This window comes from Arachis ipaensis, chromosome B03, assembly GCF_000816755.2.
Source record: "Arachis ipaensis cultivar K30076 chromosome B03, Araip1.1, whole genome shotgun sequence".
Lineage (NCBI taxonomy): Eukaryota > Viridiplantae > Streptophyta > Magnoliopsida > Fabales > Fabaceae > Arachis > Arachis ipaensis.
In genome coordinates, this window is record NC_029787.2 from 48,822,354 (window position 1) to 48,837,482 (window position 15,129).

Genomic DNA, 15,129 nt, shown 5'->3' on the forward strand with positions numbered 1-15,129 from the left:
TTAAGTTTACGGTTTATAATTTAGTTTGATTTTATAAAAATATTTTTATTTTTTATTTTAAAAATTTTATTAAAAACATAAAAGCAATGAAAAATATAATTTTATTATATTTATTTTTTTTATATTATTTTACAAATTTTAAAATAAAAACATTTGAAAATTTTAGTTTTTTAAACCTTTAATATACAAACAATTGATTACATAATTCAAATGTTATACAAATTATCATCAACATCGTAGCATTAGCCATTGATTATACAATTCAAAAAGAAATCAACGGACCCTCTCTTTAATAATTGTATCTGTTTTTTTTTTCTTCAATTATTATTATTAGTATTTTTTTTTTGGTATACAAAATGGGGCATAACACCCAAAACAAAAAAATTACAAAACAGAAATTAATCGGGGTAAGGTAGCCTCTCTACAATCATCAGCTAAGATGCTCCTAAGTTTGATACTTGGTTGATCAATAAAATGATATCTTGGTTCAGTAAATAAGCTTTCATTTACCATGCAATCTGCTCCTCTATTTCCTTCTCTGTAACTATGTACCAGTTTAGTTTGCCATTTTCTCTGGAGGAGCTCCACTATTTTCCTCACTATTGCATCTGGGTGTTTATTGGAATTTGTTGCTCCTTTTATCACGTCCACCACCGCTTTGGAATCTACTTCTAGAATGATTTTTCTCAATCCCAATTCCCATGTTGTTTTGAGTCCATAATAAACCCCCATAACTCTGCATAGTAAGCTGTACAATAACTAATATTTGCAACAAAACCTGCAATCCATCTACCTTGATAATTACGAATTAAACCTCCGCATCCAGCCATTCCAGGATTTTCCTTTGCAACCCCATCTGTATTGACTTTCATCCAATCCTCAGGTGGGCATTCCCAGCATATATTTGTTTCAATTTTGTTTTGCCTCTGACCCTCCTTCTTGAAAGCTTCCTGGATTTGTTTTACCTGTTTTAGGATAAAAGGCAAAGGTTGCATTGGTCTTTGGAATGGTGGGTTGAATATTTCTTGATTCCTCCACTTCCATAACCACCAACAAGTTACTAGAAATTGTGTATTCCAGTTTCCTTGTTTTGTGGTTCCAAGATCCATGGCAAGATTCCATCGGATCCAAGCATTAAAGGGAGCTCTAAAGAAATCATGTATGTGCTCATGATGGATTAGCTTTACCCAAACTCTAGACGCCACTGGACAGTCTCGCAGCATATGTATTGTGTTTTCCTCTACACCAGTACATCTATGGCAGCTTGAGTTCATCCCAAAAATCCGTGCTCTTCTGTGTGAAGTCATGATTCTTTCACGGACAACTAGCCATATAAAACATTTGATCCTTTCGGGTCCTCCCCACTTCCAAATAATCCTCCAAATTTGGTCGGTTTCCTCTCCATGATTTTCAAGTATTCGATATGTACTTGAAATAGAAAAGTTACCGTCATTTGCAGGGTTCCATCTCAACCCATCTCTACCAAGTTCTGGTTCAGCTGGTGGTATAGCTCTGATCTTGCATAAAGTTTCCTCATGCAGAAATTGTCGTAGGAATTCAAAATTCCATTGCCCATGTATGACTGCCTCACTAACTGTCATATTAAGGTTTGTGTTATCAATAAATTTTTTGCTATTTAGCAAAAGCGGAGGTTCATTCTTCACCCATCTGTCTCTCCACAGATTTGCTTCCTTACCATCCCCTATAGAGTGAGAAATGTTTTGGTAGAACAGCTCCTGAAGTTTAGTTAACTCCTTCCATAACGGAGAATCCGTAGCACAGGCCTTCATATCATGTAGAAGGATTTTATCCCTTCCATATTTGTTCACCAGTGTTTGCACCCATAATGCATCTTTATCAATGTGAATTCTCCACAAAATTTTCAACAAAAAAGCAACATTCATAGTCTCCAGCTTTTTGAATCCCAATCCTCCCAAATATTTTGGTTGGCAAAGAGTGTTCCAATTAACAGCATGAAACTTTCTGTTCTCCATATCACCACCCCAAACAAATTTTCTCTGCATTTTTTCAATTTCATAACATATTCCTTTTGGAATCTTCATATGCATCATATCAAAGTTCATAGAAGGGCTTATAACGGATTTGGCTAAAGTTATCTGCCCCGCAAAAGATAAACAACTACTTTTCCAACCCTTTAACTTTCCTGCTACTTTATCAATTAAATTCTTAAATTTTTCTTTACCTTTTCGGGCATTGGTCAGCATCGCTCTGAGGTATCTTCCCAAGCAGTCTGCCTCTATAAAACCACTTTGGTTTTTTATTTCCTCTTTAGTCTGTCCTGTCACATTTCTGGAGAAGAAGATAGATGTTTTTGTAACATTCACCTGAAAACCTGAGGCAAGCCTAAACTCCTCAAGAACCCCTTTTACCACATTCATTTGATTTGTAGAAGCCTCCACAAAGAGCAAAAGGTCATCTGCAAAAAGCAAGTGTGAAATGGCTGGTCCTTGTCTCCCAGCCCTCATTGGTTTCCATCTTCCTTCGTTGACCTTTTCCTCTATGAGTTGTGATAGTTTATCCATTGTAATGACAAAAAGATAAGGAGAGATTAGATCTCCTTGTCTTATGCCACGAGTTGGAAGGAATTTCTCCAATTTGCACCCATTCCACAGGAGTTTATAAGACACAGATTCAACACAAGACATTACAATGCGTCTTAGGTGGTGTGGAATTCCGAATTCTTCAAGACTCCTCCGAATAAAATCCCACCTTATACGATCATACGCTTTCTCAAAATCAATTTTTATAGCCATAAAAGTTTTTCTCCCCTTCATCTTCTTCATGTCGTGAACCATCTCTTTGGCTATAATAATATTATCATGTATAGTTCTTTTTGGCACAAAACTCGATTGGTTAGGGGCAATCCTTGTGGCTAAAGTGGGTTTAATTCTCGCAACTAAGATCTTTGCAATTCATTTATATACCACATTACATAGAGCTATTGGGCGAAATTGTGTAATAAATTCAGGCTGAGGAATTTTAGGTATAAGAGCAATTAAAGTTTGGTTAACCTCCGCAATAGCTTCCGGATTCAGCCATAAATACCTGATATATGAGCAAAATGCTTCCTGCACCAGGTTCCAATTCTCTTTAAAGAAGTGAGCAGGATATCCATCCTCACCTGGGGCCTTGAGGGAACCGATTCAAACAGTGCTTCCTTTATCTCATCATGCTTGAGATTAGCTTCCATAATAGCCAAGTGTTCGCTCTCCATAGGCGGATATGTGAGTGTAGTGTTTAGTTGAAAACTTTGTTGTTGATCTTCAGTGTAAAGGTCATCAAAATGCTTTATTGCTAATCCTTTGAGACATTCTATATCTTCACACCATTCTCCATCACTATTTCGCAATTTAACTATACGGTTCTTCCTTCTTCTTATCAAAGTTTTTGTATGGTAAAATCTTGTATTACGATCACCCTCTGTAATCCATAGCTGCCTTGATTTTTGTAGCCATAGGAGTTCCTCCTGCTTCAATATTCCCTCTAATTCTTCTACGAGTTCTTTCTCCAGCCGGTATAGAAATTGATTGCTGCCATACTCTGGAGATTTCTGTATCCCATTCAATCTTCTAAGAACTCTCTCCTTTCTTCTGAACACATCCCTAAACACCTCTTTGTTCCATGTCTTCAAACTATTGGTGAGCAAATTAATTTTTTGAGGCAAACCTTCTCCGAGTTTCCAAGATTCATTGATTACCTCCTTGTATTCTGAATGAGTCTCCCACATAATCTCGTATCTAAAAGGTTTTTCTCCTATATCCATTCTAGCTGGTATAGTTTTTATCAAAAGGGGGTGATGATCTGAGCTACATCTCGGGAGTGTTTCAACTCTAGCATCCGGGAACATCATTTTCCATTCTTTGTTTGCAACTGCCCCGTCAAGCCTTTTCAAAATCCTCTCCATTCCTTCTCTCTCTGCCCGCTTCCATGTGAATTTTGAACCCACATATCCTAAGTCAATCAGATTACAGTCACAAATCCATCTCTGGAACTTCCTGTAGGCATTCATATTTCTGGTACCTCCCCCTTTTCTTTCTGATAAGTTTGCAATTTCATTAAAATCCCCAACTAAAACCCAAGGATCTGTCATACCTGTAGCAATGTCTCGAATATCCTCCCAGAGTTGTCTACGAAGCCGCTCTTGTGGGGAAGCATAGACCGCTGTGATGTACCAGCTAGGATTGTTTGTTATTTTGACCCTCATGTGAATGAATTGTGCTTGTTTTTTAATAATAGAAATCACCAAAGAGGCATCATCCCACAGCACCCACACACCACCACTGAACCCCACCGCTTCTTCCACGCATGAGAACTGGCTTTCAATTGATTGTTCGTTATTTGTTTGCATTGGCTTCTTTAGTTGTTTGGCCCCATTGTTGCATGGAGAAACTGGTGATTGGGCTTTTGATGTCTGGTTGGGCTCCGAAATAGTAATGTCAAGGTCCATTTGTTCTTTGTTGCTTTGATGACTTTGATTTTTTTTTAACTGGATTTACTGAGCTGGCATTTCTTATTGTTGGCTCCCTACATTTTGCTTTAATTACCTGATTTTTCTCTTTTTGTTTACCCGTATCATTTTTTTCGATAATCTGTACCTCATCTTCCTTTTCCTTTTGCATCCCATTATTTTGGTCTTCCTTATCATTTGTTTCCTCATTTTGTAGCACATGAAATCTAGAAAGATTCCCTGTTTTCATGCCTTCCTTCATCTTACCACTACCTCCATGATTATTTCCATATTCTCCTATTTTCAAGGTTTTTTTTGCCACGTACTGGCTTTTGCACAATCATCCAGGGACCGTATGATTCCTCTGAGGCATCAATGACTTTTTTACCCTTATCCTTTTCCGTAATTCCACTGCTACCCCTTTCTTCAACCTCTTCCTCTCCTCCTTTGTTTTCTCCATTGCTGATGGTATTGCCTCCGTTTTCATTTGTAACTTGATTCTTCTCTGGGCATGTACCGTTGTCGTGTCCTACTCTTCTACAAGAAAAGCAGACTTGATGTAAACCCTCGTATTCTACTGCAAGTTTCACTCCGTTGATCATGTAATGAGAAACCAGTGGCTTGGTCAAATCTAATTCCACACAGATTCTTGCATATTTACCCCTAGCAATGTCAGCCGTATTACTATCAACCTTGATGGTCCTACCAATGATGTTGCCAATTTTTTTCAAAATTGACTGATGGTAGTATTCAATAGCGACTCCCGGCAGCCTAACCCATGCCGCAATAGTATCAATGGTAGCTAAGGTTGGATCAAACTCTGGTTTCCATAAGCGAACAGCTAAATAGTGATCAAATATTTTCCAAGGACCTTGCATAATCGCATAATCAAGATCTTCTGAATTAAAGAAGTGCAAAAGAAAATAGTCGTTTCCTAGGTCTATCACCTCCAGACTGCCATGCTTTCCCCACATTGCCTCCAATCTTCTCCTCATCACCATCAGAGAGATCATTCGGCCCATAAGCTTCACTATCTTAGCTCCCTCTTAATGTGCTCTCCTATTACTAAATTGTACAGCCCATTCGGCATTTTCTTGATAACCACTTCATCCTCTTCCTCCATTTCTTCATCTTCCTCTGTTTCCTCGTGGTTTGTGTCTGCTTCCATGACCTCCACTTCGCCCTTTTCAGTTTTTCTTCCGCTTTTCACCATGTCTGCAAAAGAGCGTGCTCTCTCCTCCTATGCCATCTGGTTTTCTTCTGCCGTTACAGGGACCTTTTCGACGTGGGCCTCCTTCTGTACTACATTATTCTCTGCCCCTTCCTCCATCCAATCCTCTGAGCGTGGAAACAGAGCTCGTCCGCCAGAGAAAGCATCGTTTGCGTTGGTCTTTTTCCCTTTTTTCACAGATCTCTCTTCCACCTCCTCCCTTGGTCCATGGGGCCGAGAGGCCCCACCCCTCACAAAACCACCTTGCATTCCCCTCACTGGAAGAGTGAGATGAGCGCCGCATAAGATAAAAACCCTAGCAGAAGAGAAATTTTAGAAGACAAATAATTTTGCCACTAGTAGAGCCTTGTTTTTCTGTCCTAAGGAAAACAGCCTTTTTTTATTATTATTAGTATTATTATTATTATTTTGGTAAAAAAAAAAAAGACGGGCCTAAGTCCAACAAACACAAAACCCACTACACTAGATCCTCAGTAGTTACACAAATGGAAAGTACCCTTTGTAAGTACATCATCATTTGTTACTCTCCAATATTGTCTTCTGATCGTTATTATTGTTACTTCAATAAATCAGCCCATTAAACTAACACAAAAAACATAAGCCCATCCACCATGGAACCCAACCCACCTATTATCCATTATAAAAAACTATTAGACAAAACCAAAAACAGCCCACAAATTGGCATGACCTAACTAGCAATTAATTCATCGTTATCACAGAACCTTTACGGACATTTTCTGTCATTTCTACAGCAACAACAACTCATGCTTTCACCTTTCCCAACCATCACTACACGCGTCCAAACCAGTAAATTGTTTATTACAAATAGATTTAATTTTTATTATAGATAAATTTTTTGTTATCGTCGAAATTACTGATGGATTTTATTTTTCTGCAAAAGTCTCATCAAAAATGATTTACTGATAGATTTTTTTTGTCACTGGCTAATTTTTTGTCGGTAATTATCCACTCCATTTCGCATAAAAGTAAGATTTTCTGACAGATTTTTCGTCGATAATTAGCGTTAGATTTTTCGACAGATTTTTCATCAGTAACTAGCATCAAATTTTCTGACAGATTTTTCGTCAGTGATTAGAGCCTTGGAAAAGCATTCCAAACTCTGAATACAAACGAAAAATCTGTCTGTAAATCTGTCAGTAAGGTAAAATAGATTTTTTTTTAGATTTTTCATTACAAAATAAACCTGTTTTCATACAAAATAAATATAAATTTAATGAATACAAAATTTTGTCTAACTTATATTCGCATATTTATAATATTTCTAAAAATAAACGAGTCAAACTAAAAAAAAAGTACTATAAATAAGCAAGTCAATATAATTCAAAACATAAACAAAGTGTGTTGATACATTAACTATAATCCTCAATGTATTATTTAACCATACTAAAACTATCAGCTAGTCCTCAGTGTCATCTTCATCCTCATCATCATCCGAAGAGATTGAGGGTGGCGGTGGTAGTGGAACAGCACTGGAACTACTTGGCGCTCTAACCTTCTTGTAATAGCTAACATAAGCCTCATTCCATCTCTTCTGTTTCATCTTTTCTTTTTTGGCTTTTTCAATTGCCCGTTTTAACTTTTTTAAGTTCTTTTGAGTCTTTTCCAAATGAGCCAAGCATGTATCTAACAACTTACTAATACACTCATCTGTCTTTTGAGTAACATGCTGAAAAAGCTCTTCATTGAGATTATGAATCTGGTCTTGTAAATTAGAAACAAAATTTTGATTTATAGATGCTCTTCCAAATACAGAGTTGACAGAAGTGGTTCCAAACTTAATAGAGCTAGAAAAGAATGCCCATTTCCATAAACTCGATTCTTTTTTTGTCCACCACACACTTCCTCCCAACATTATATATAAACATAACATATATCATAGATCATATATACATATAAAAGTACTGTCATATATATCATAAATGATTGTATAACCCTTCACATCTTGCTACTATATACCTAATCAATACTCTGCGCCATGGTCCATATAGGAAGCCCCTAAGCTGGTGCTCAAAACTAGCCTAGTCAACTATTTACATCCTATCCTTTCAGTGAGTCTAATCAAAAGTGAGAGACTAAAACACAAAAGCTAGGCTACTAACACAAAAAAAAACTCCCATAAGCCACATCCTCAGCTCCCAAGCATCAACTGTCGTCATCAGAGGAAATCATAATCACATCTGAACACTCCTCAGAATCCTTGTCCTCATCATCAGAAATCTCAACAATCTCAGGAGGGGCCCTGGCACTTGTACTACTGGTCTGACCAACACTCGTCGGTCCACTAATGGAGGTGGTGTGCAGCTCTTCAGATGACGGCTCAGACAAAGATACTAAGATCTGCTCTATAAGAATAACCTCCTCAGGTATAGGTTCTGGTAGATGTTCTTCCATAGGCTCAGGCTCAGGGTCCACTTGTTCCTCAGGCTGATCGGGGTGTTGAGATACAGGTCCATCATGGAACGGGTGAAACGGAGCATCCGGGTGGAGCCAATGCAACGGAAACTCATAAGGCATATCGAGGTTAAAGTGCGGACTGTTAATCGGATGACAGAAGGGGTAGTCACACATAACGTACATATGGGTCCTAATCTCTTCAACTACTACATAAAATCTATGCTATACAAGATCCTCATATATGTAGGGAGGGTTCATCTCATAAAACAGGACTTCGGTCTCCATCTGAAGGGGAGGAAGGAAAGCCGTAAGAACTGGGGGGTTCTTAATAGGGTCGGGGGTAGTTAGTTAGGTCGGGATTATCATAATTTAATTTAATTCACAGCCAATTATACTATATTCACAGAGAAGCAACCAGTCACAAAAATTCAGTATATAATTAAAGAATGCACAAACACAAGAAGACAACACAATCAATTTCATATCATCAAGTAAAATGCAAATACGCAGCAAGGATGATGCATGTCTATTCCTATCGCAGGCCATGAGCTCATGTGTCGGTTGCCTACCCGCTCCTGACATTATCTGAGCACAAGTCCCAGATATGGCTTTCCATATGCATATAGTGTGCATATAAATCTTACAGCCAAACGCATACTATGTGACTTTTAAATGTATTGTAATATGCTTACATTTGAAAAACAGTTCTCAGTGTGTGGGCGTCCCACTATACATTTGGCACTAAGGTTCAAACAAGGTCGCATCTGCTCTCCTTGGCAAACGGTCTTTTAAAGCCTTTTTATCTTTGCCCTCTGCTCTCCTATGGCAGAGACCCCTTTAGTTACTACATTCTTTTCTGTTCTCTGCTCTCCTGTGACAGATGTTATTTAGATTATTTTAATCTTTACTTTCTACTCTGTTATGGCAGAGATTTCTTTAATATTTTTTTCTTTTCTTTTCTTTCTTCTTCTTTTCTTCCCTATCATTCCATAATATAAATTATCTCCGAATTATTTCGTCGCATTTCCCTAAGTGTCTTATGGAAAGAGATCAAAGATTCTTAATTTAGATTTGTCTTTCTAAAACTTTTAGGACAGTTTTTTGCTTATCCTTTTATTATATCATAAATAAAATAATATCTTTTAAATAAAGGGTAGGCTTATTTGGGATAAGTGAGCTAAACAAATAATGGCCTCAATCATACGCATGCATATAACATATTAAACATTGGACATATAGGATGAAACAAAATTAAGATCACAATCATAGAGAAGTAAAAACACAAGAATAAAATATTTATGGTTAAATAATGTAACCATATAAATAAGCTCAAATTCTCACAGGTTGTGTGTTCTTAGCTTTTTAAACTATGTTCCAAATACAACTTCAAACAAGTTTACACAAAGGTTTTGATTTAAATTAGTTAAATTTCTCAAAAAGTAGGGTCTTAGAAGAAACTTATTATTTTCAATCAAGTAGAACATGCATGTGAATAACCTATTTCTATGCAATCTATCTTATTCTACAAAAGAAAAATTAACTAAATATCCTATTTTACTGGTGTTTAAGGAAAAAAAGTTACCTCCGGAAGTCAGGTACTGACTGACCTCCCCACACTTAAAGCTTTGCACCGTCCTCGGTGCCATCTGTCAGGAACAAAGGGGGCTAGTAGCAGCATCTCCACCATCGGGATCGTCATGGCTCCCTGTGCTGGTAAATGAAGTGGACTCCGAGGTGTTTGGGTCTTTGTAGTTTCCCATAAGTAGCTCCTTGAGGTATGTGAATCGGCGCTTGTTACGGCGCTCTCTTAGCTTTGCTTTGTGTTCCTACCGATCCAACCTTTCAAGTATCTGATGGAGCAGTTGGTTTGTTGTAGGTGCTTGTGGTGTTGAAGGAGGAATGTCTTCAGCCGGTTCTGTAGGCTGGCTTGTAGTGGCTGGTGGTGGTCTAATATATTTTCCATTAGGGACGTACTGATCATCCCATGGAAGGAAGGCTTTGGTGTCCCCAGCTCTGTAGGAGACTCCGGCTGCCGAGATGAGATCTGAAACCAAGGCGGGAAAAGGTAAATTGCCCGCAATTTGTACGTATCCCATTACATTCTGGATGTGTCTTGGTAAGTTTAAAGGCTGGTCTGTAAGAATACCAGAGTAAAACAGCCATGTCTGCAGTGAAGGAAGACTCATGAGTGCTCGGAAAGACGTAATGAGACATAATCTGTGCCCATACTCGAGCCTCCAAGGTAAGTGCTGAAGCCGATATCCCTTTTGGTCTGGATCGATGGTATCCGTAGATCCATCTACTGCCAGGTTGTGCTATAACTCTGAGAATGGCGTCCCAGTCAAATTGGTATGTCTGGTGCTTGAGTGAGGCTTCTTGGAATGCGTCCAATCCTTCTGGAGCAGGGGAAAGATCTAAAGCTTGTTGAATGGCCTCTTCAGTTATGGGGACTTGCTTCTGACGGACATAGACAGACTACATGGTTGGCATGTGAAGGTTGGAGTAGAATTCTACTACCTATGAGAGATTAACCTGCCGTGGCTGTCTTCGTAGGAATCCCCATTGTCTTTGTTCAATTTGCGGCTCAACAAATTCAGCATTGCAGGTCGGGAGGATTAGAAGGTATTCATTGTTGTAATTCCTCTCTGCCAGGATGGGGAACATTTGCTCACAGTAGCGGTTAGGAAACCGCGCAGTGTCCTTTGCTGGGAAGGTTCTTTCTTTTTCGTCGACCTTGATGATCCTCTTGATTCTTTTTGTTGAGGGCTTTACTGCTGTTGAAGATGGCTCTGCCACTAATGCTCTTTTTGTACCTCTCCTTGCTAGTGGTTTGGGAGTAGCTTTCTCTTTACCTTTCTTGGTGGTCATCCTGAAAAAGGAAAGAGAAAGTGAGATGTAAATCGAAGGGTTCGAGCAAGGGAGCGAACATTATGAGTAGTAATCAATGCACTGTAAGGAAGGATGTCGTTAACACATGGTCTAGACTACATGTGAAAAGTTCATCAAAGGAAACATAGCAAGTGCATGTGGTGGCAATTAAATGCAAGATGTTTATTGGCATGCTGGCAAAGGCATGAGTAGCATATATCAAGCATTCAATGTCCAAGTTAGATTACCAAGTCTTTCAAACTAATAACCTGCTTGTATTGACAATTATATGAAATTAATAAAATATAAAAGGAATTTTGTAAAAAACAGGCATTAAAGTAGTAGTGTAGAATGAGTAAAAATAATGTGTAATGCCATACGGGCGTTTTCACAAACACTTGGCATGCATGTTGAATATGTTATTGGAAGTAGTAAATTTAGTCATGCAAGCAACCCTTTTTGAAAAGTAATATATAATTGTCAAACAAGTCCATGATAATCCACAAGCAAAATATAGAAAATAAAGACCTAAATAGATTTTCAACACCAATTAAAAGGAATAAAAAGAAAGAAGGTAAAAGAAAAAGAAAATATATATAAAGAAAGTAAAAAAGAAAAAGAAAAAGAAAACATAATAAAAATAAGAATAATAATGGGAAAGGATAGAGGGGAAGAGGAAAATAAAAACCTTGATAATGGTGGTGAAAAGAAGAAGTAGAACGTGGGAAAGAAGTAAGAAGGAAGAAGGGAGAAGAAAGAAATAATAGAGGAAAAGAAAAATTAGGATTTGGGAAAGAAAAGATAAGATATTTTGGCTGATCAGGATATTCTGTGCGCCGAATGTGACGCGGACGCATGGATGACGCGGTTGCGTGATGTGCGATAAATACAGGTGACGCGGACGCATGGGTCACGCGGTCGCGTGACCTGAAATGTGCGATTGGCGCGAGGGCAGCGACGCGTTCGCGCAACTCTCTATGTTAAACTCATTTTGCCAAAACTTAGGGTGACGCGATCGCGTGGTTGACGCAGTCGCGTGAATAGCCATGTTTGGAGGACGATGCGGCCGCGTGGGGCACGCGGTCGCGTGACAGGGCTAGTGCTTATAGCATCACTCCAGCCCCACTCCATTGCAACTTGCTGCTATACACACTTTTTACGTCGATTTTTAGGGTCACGCGTTCGCGTGGGTGACGCGGACGCGTGGGCATGTTTGTGCCTAAGGCACACCTCTAGCCACTCTTTAGCGTGACTCTCTGTCCAATTCTCTTTTCTTCAATACGCCCTGGTGACGTGGACGCGTCAGCGACGCTGCCGCGTCGCGTGCATTTTTTTTAAATAAAATGTAGAATGCTCATGCAAACTATATGCAGCTATATGCAGGGATGATGAGAAGAGTCATTAGCATCATAAAAATAAAGTAAAAACAAAACTAAGACTGAAACGGAACGATCATACCATGGTGGGTTGTCTCCCACCTAGCACTTTGCTTTTACGTCCTTAAGTTGGACGCTCTTTAGGCTCATTCTGCTTCTCTTGGTGTGTCTTCCAAGAGGAAGATCTCTAGTTCCTTTTGATTCTTCATCTTCTCACCATGATAAAGCTTTAGGCGATGTCCATTGACCTTTAGAAATTTGGAGCTAGTAAGATGACGCAGGTGAAAAACTCCGTATGGCTCTACCTTCTCTACTCTGTATTGACCTTCCCATCTGGATCTCAATTTACCTGGCATGAGCCTCAGTCTGGAGTTATATAGTAGGACTAACTCCCCTGGTCTGAATTCTTTCCTTTTAATGTGCTTGTCATGGACAGCCTTCATTTTCTCCTTGTAACGCTTGGAGTTGTCATATGCTTCTAGGCGGAGGTTCTCTAGTTCTGCTAGTTGTAGCTTTCTTTCAGCACCAGCTTTTGTAAGATTCATGTTGCATTCCCTTACAGCCCAAAAAGCCTTGTGTTCCACCTCCACGGGGAGGTGGCAAGCCTTTCCATATACCAAGCGGAAGGGGCTCATACCAATGGGTGTCTTGTATGCTGTTCTGTATGCCCAGAGTGCATCTTGTAGCATGGCACTCCAGTCCTTCCTATGAGGTTTTACTATCTTCTCCAGAATACGTTTAATCTCTCTGTTAGAGACTTCTGCTTGCCCATTGGTCTGGAGATGATAAGCTGTTGCTACTTTGTGAATTATCCCATGCTTTTTCAGTAATCCTGTTAGTCTTCTATTACAAAAATGGGTGCCTTGATCGCTCACGATTGCTCATGGTGATCCAAAGCGACAGATAATATGGTTTCTAACAAAGAAAACAACAGTGTTAGCATCATCAGTACGGGTAGAAATTGCTTCCACCCACTTAGAAATATAATCTACGACTAACAGTATATAAAAATAACCATTAGAATTTGGAAACGGACCCATGAAGTCAATACCCCAAACATCAAAATATTCACAGAAAAGCATGAGCTGTTGAGGCATCTCATCCCTTTTGGATATATTACCAAATTTTTGGCATGGGGAACAAGATTTACAAAATTCAGCAGCATCTTTAAAAAGAGTAGGCCACCAGAATCCACAGTCTAGAATTTTTCTAGCTGTTCTTTGAAAGCCAAAATGTCCTCTACTCTCAGATGAGTGGCAGGCCTCTAAAATGGACTGAAATTCTGATTGAGGCACACACCGTCTAATTACTTGGTCAGCACCACACCTCCATAAATATGGATCGTCCCATATATAATATTTGGACTCGCTTTTCAGCTTGTCTCTCTGGTGCTTAGTAAAATATGGAGGAAAAGTGTGGCTAACTATATAATTAGCTACAGGTGCATACCAAGGAACTACTTCAGATACTGCTTGTAAGCTATCAAATGGGAAATTATCATTTATAGGAGTGGAGTTACCCTTAATGTGCTCAAGGCGACTCAGGTGGTCTGCCACTAAATTTTGGTTACCACTCCTGTCCTTAATTTCTAAATCAAATTCTTGTAGCAGCAGTATCCAACGTATTAGCCTTAGTTTGGACTCCTTTTTAGCTAATAAATATTTTAGAGCTGCATGGTCTGAGTACACTACTACCTTAGTACCAAGTAAATAGGCTCAAAATTTATCCAGAGCAAAAACAATAGCAAGAAGCTCTTTTTCAGTAGTAGTATAATTAGAGTAAGCAGCATCTAGAGTCTTAGATGCATAAGCAATTACAAAAGGGTCTTTACCTTCGCGCTGAGCCAGCACTGCTCCTACTGAATGCTTGGAAGCATCACACATAATTTCAAATGGCTGCTCCAGTCTGGTCCTCTCACAATTGGAGCTTGAGTCAGGGCGGTCTTCAGCTTATCAAACGCTTGCATACAGCTTTCACTGAACTCGAACTCAATTTCTTTCTGCAGCAATCTGAATAAAGGTAATGCTACCTTACTGAAGTCCTTAATGAATCTCCTGTAAAAATTTGTGTGGCCAAGGAATGAACGGATTTCCCTCACGGAGGAGGGATAAGGTAAACTAGAAATAACATCCACCTTTGCTGGATCTACAGAAATGCCAGTATTAGACACAACATGTCCTAGTACAATTCCTTGTTTGACCATAAAGTGACATTTTTCAAAATTTAATACAAGGTTTGTACTAACACATCTGTCTAACACTCTAGATAAACTATTCAAGCAAAGGCTAAATGAATCACCATATATGCTAAAATCATCCATAAAAACTTCCATACAGTTCTCAATCAGATCAGAGAAAAGACTCATCATGCATCTTTGGAAAGTAGCAGGTGCATTGCATAAGCCAAAAGGCATTCTCTTATAAGCATAAGTCCCAAAAGGACATGTAAAAGTAGTCTTTTCCTGATCTTCAGGAGCTATATGAATTTGAAAGTATCCTGTATAACCATCTAAAAAATAATAATGAGATTTACCTGACAGGCGATCAAGCATCTGATCAATGAATGGCAAGGGGTAATAATCCTTGCGAGTGGCTTGGTTGAGACGCCTATAGTCAATGCAAACTCTCCATGAATTCTGCACTCTAGTTGTCAAGAGCTCTCCGTGCTCATTTCTTATTGTTGTGACTCCAGACTTCTTGGGCACCACTTGTACTGGACTGACCCATTCACTATCTGAGATGGGGTAAATGATATCTACTTCAAGTAGTCTG

General features: G+C 38.9%; 1 protein-coding gene across 1 annotated transcript; it reads right to left on the reverse strand.

The window, feature by feature from the left end:
• On the reverse strand, positions 4,368–10,637 carry LOC107634433 (uncharacterized protein At4g02000-like). The gene is made up of 2 exons (XM_016337938.2): positions 10,632–10,637; positions 4,368–5,498 (listed from the first exon to the last, which is right to left on the reverse strand). Exon 2 carries the CDS (start codon positions 5,488–5,490, stop codon positions 4,750–4,752), a length of 741 nt encoding a protein of 246 aa, XP_016193424.1. The 5' UTR covers positions 5,491–5,498; positions 10,632–10,637; the 3' UTR covers positions 4,368–4,749.

What these genes read in the sequence shown, in the direction of transcription:
- LOC107634433 (XM_016337938.2), bottom strand. Translation starts at nt 5,490, where the DNA reads ATGGGCCGAATGATCTCTCTGATGGTGATGAGGAGAAGATTGGAGGCA.